This window comes from Coptis chinensis, chromosome 4 (assembly GCF_015680905.1).
Source record: "Coptis chinensis isolate HL-2020 chromosome 4, ASM1568090v1, whole genome shotgun sequence".
Taxonomy (NCBI): domain Eukaryota; kingdom Viridiplantae; phylum Streptophyta; class Magnoliopsida; order Ranunculales; family Ranunculaceae; genus Coptis; species Coptis chinensis.
In genome coordinates, this window is record NC_141459.1 from 3,957,971 (window position 1) to 3,959,752 (window position 1,782).

At 38.0% G+C, this 1,782-nt stretch overlaps 1 protein-coding gene across 1 annotated transcript; it reads right to left on the reverse strand.

The window, feature by feature from the left end:
* Nucleotides 1–924: 924 nt before the first annotated feature.
* Nucleotides 925–1,383, reverse strand: LOC147501286 (uncharacterized). Its single transcript, XM_086604291.1, has one exon. It carries the CDS (start codon nt 1,381–1,383, stop codon nt 925–927), a length of 459 nt encoding a protein of 152 aa, XP_086460417.1.
* Between the last annotated feature and the right edge of the window lie 399 nt (nt 1,384–1,782).

The window sequence follows — 1,782 nt, forward strand, 5'->3', positions numbered from 1 at the left end:
CTTTTACTCTTGAGTCGGAAGTTGCCAAATACTTTAAGATGATGAAAATAGAGATAATTCGCCAAAGGAGAGATAGTGGAACATTTGGAAAGTGGTACTTTTAGTGGTGGTGGTACTTCTAGTGAGGGTGGTGCTTCTACTACTTAGATTAATTTCAATGTTGTTTTAGTTATTTTATTTCCATTGTTGTTGTTAGTTCATTTCCAATATTGTAATTTCAATTTTAATTTGAATTGTCTTGAAACAACATAAAGTCAAACATAGATAATACTCAAACTACAAACATAGAAATACTCATACTACATTTTTTGATCCGCACGAAATTGCCAAAGGTGATTGATGAGGTCAACTCTTAGTTGAACATTAGTTTCTCTACTCTGAATGTGATGAAGTGTGTTGAGTCTTCTTGTAATTTCCTCATTTCAATTCCCGACAACATGCAATGCGACTGGTGGCTCCCAATCCATGTCAATTTTCCAATCTTCGATATCAATCTCTCGTTCATCATTGACAATCATATTATGTAAATTATAAATATTTTCATTATCCAATTAATGTCATCCCTACTCCATATTCGCGTCGGCCTCTTGATTATCCCCCATCTAGCTTGTAAGACACCAAATGCACGTTCCACATCTTTGCGACACGCTTCTTACATCTTAACAAAGAATCCTTCTATTTGAGTTGTTGGGTGAGGGATTGTTTGTACAAGTATAGCCTATTTAGGATAAATCTCATCGGCTAGATAGTAACCCATTTTGTATTAGCGACCATTATCGGTGTAATTGCAACGAGGAGCATCACCACGTATAAGATTGTCAAAGAGGTGGGAATATTGAAGCATGTTGACATCATTGTTTGAACCCGCCATACCAAAAAAAGCGTGCCAACGGCTTCCAAAATGATTGTAGGTTTCTTCTTATGTCATTCATGTGTACCTTGCCATGCCGTAGGACACATTTCCCATTGCCAATGCATACAATCTATTCTTCCAAGCATACTCGAGAAGCCATGATTTTCACCTTTTGCAAGTAGACGTTGAATGTCTTTTTCGTTTGGAGCCCTCAAATATTCTTCCTCGAAGACCGCCAAAATGGCATCACAAAAATGCCTCAAGCTTTTGAAAAGGGTGCTCTTTGCAATTTGAACGTATTCATCCCATGCATCCGCACTACAACCATATGCAAGCAAACGAATGCAAGCAACCACTTTTTGCATACCCGTTAAACATGACTTTCCAATGCCATCAACCTTGTATGTGAAGTACTTGTCATGGTTGGAGACGGCTTTCAAGATTCGGAGAAAGAGATGGCGGTGCATCCTAAACCTCCTACGGAAGATATCAAGGGGATACTTCGGGTATTGCATGAAATAATCCCTCATAATCTTATTGTGAGTGTCGATTCGATCACAATAAATGTACTTTCTACTGGGGATCGAGCCTCAATGATCACGAGTAGCTTCGTGCATGTCTTGCAACAATGAGAAAATAGGTATGAACATGTTCTCATCGTCATTCATCATGTTCTCATCTTCGAATGAGGAGCTTGATTCAACATAGTGAGAAGAAGAAGCCATTTTGAATGTGAGAAGAAAAGTTGCAAAGTTGAGAATGAATGTGAGAATAAAGGTTGCAAATTAAGTTGAGAATAGTAATGCAAAAAGTGTGAGTGAAGGAAAAGTTGAGAAATTTGTGGTCTATAAAGTTGACACAAGAAATGAAGTTGGTGGTTGAAAAGTTAATGGTTGAGGAGTTGAGGGTTGAGGCTTTGATGACAAGTA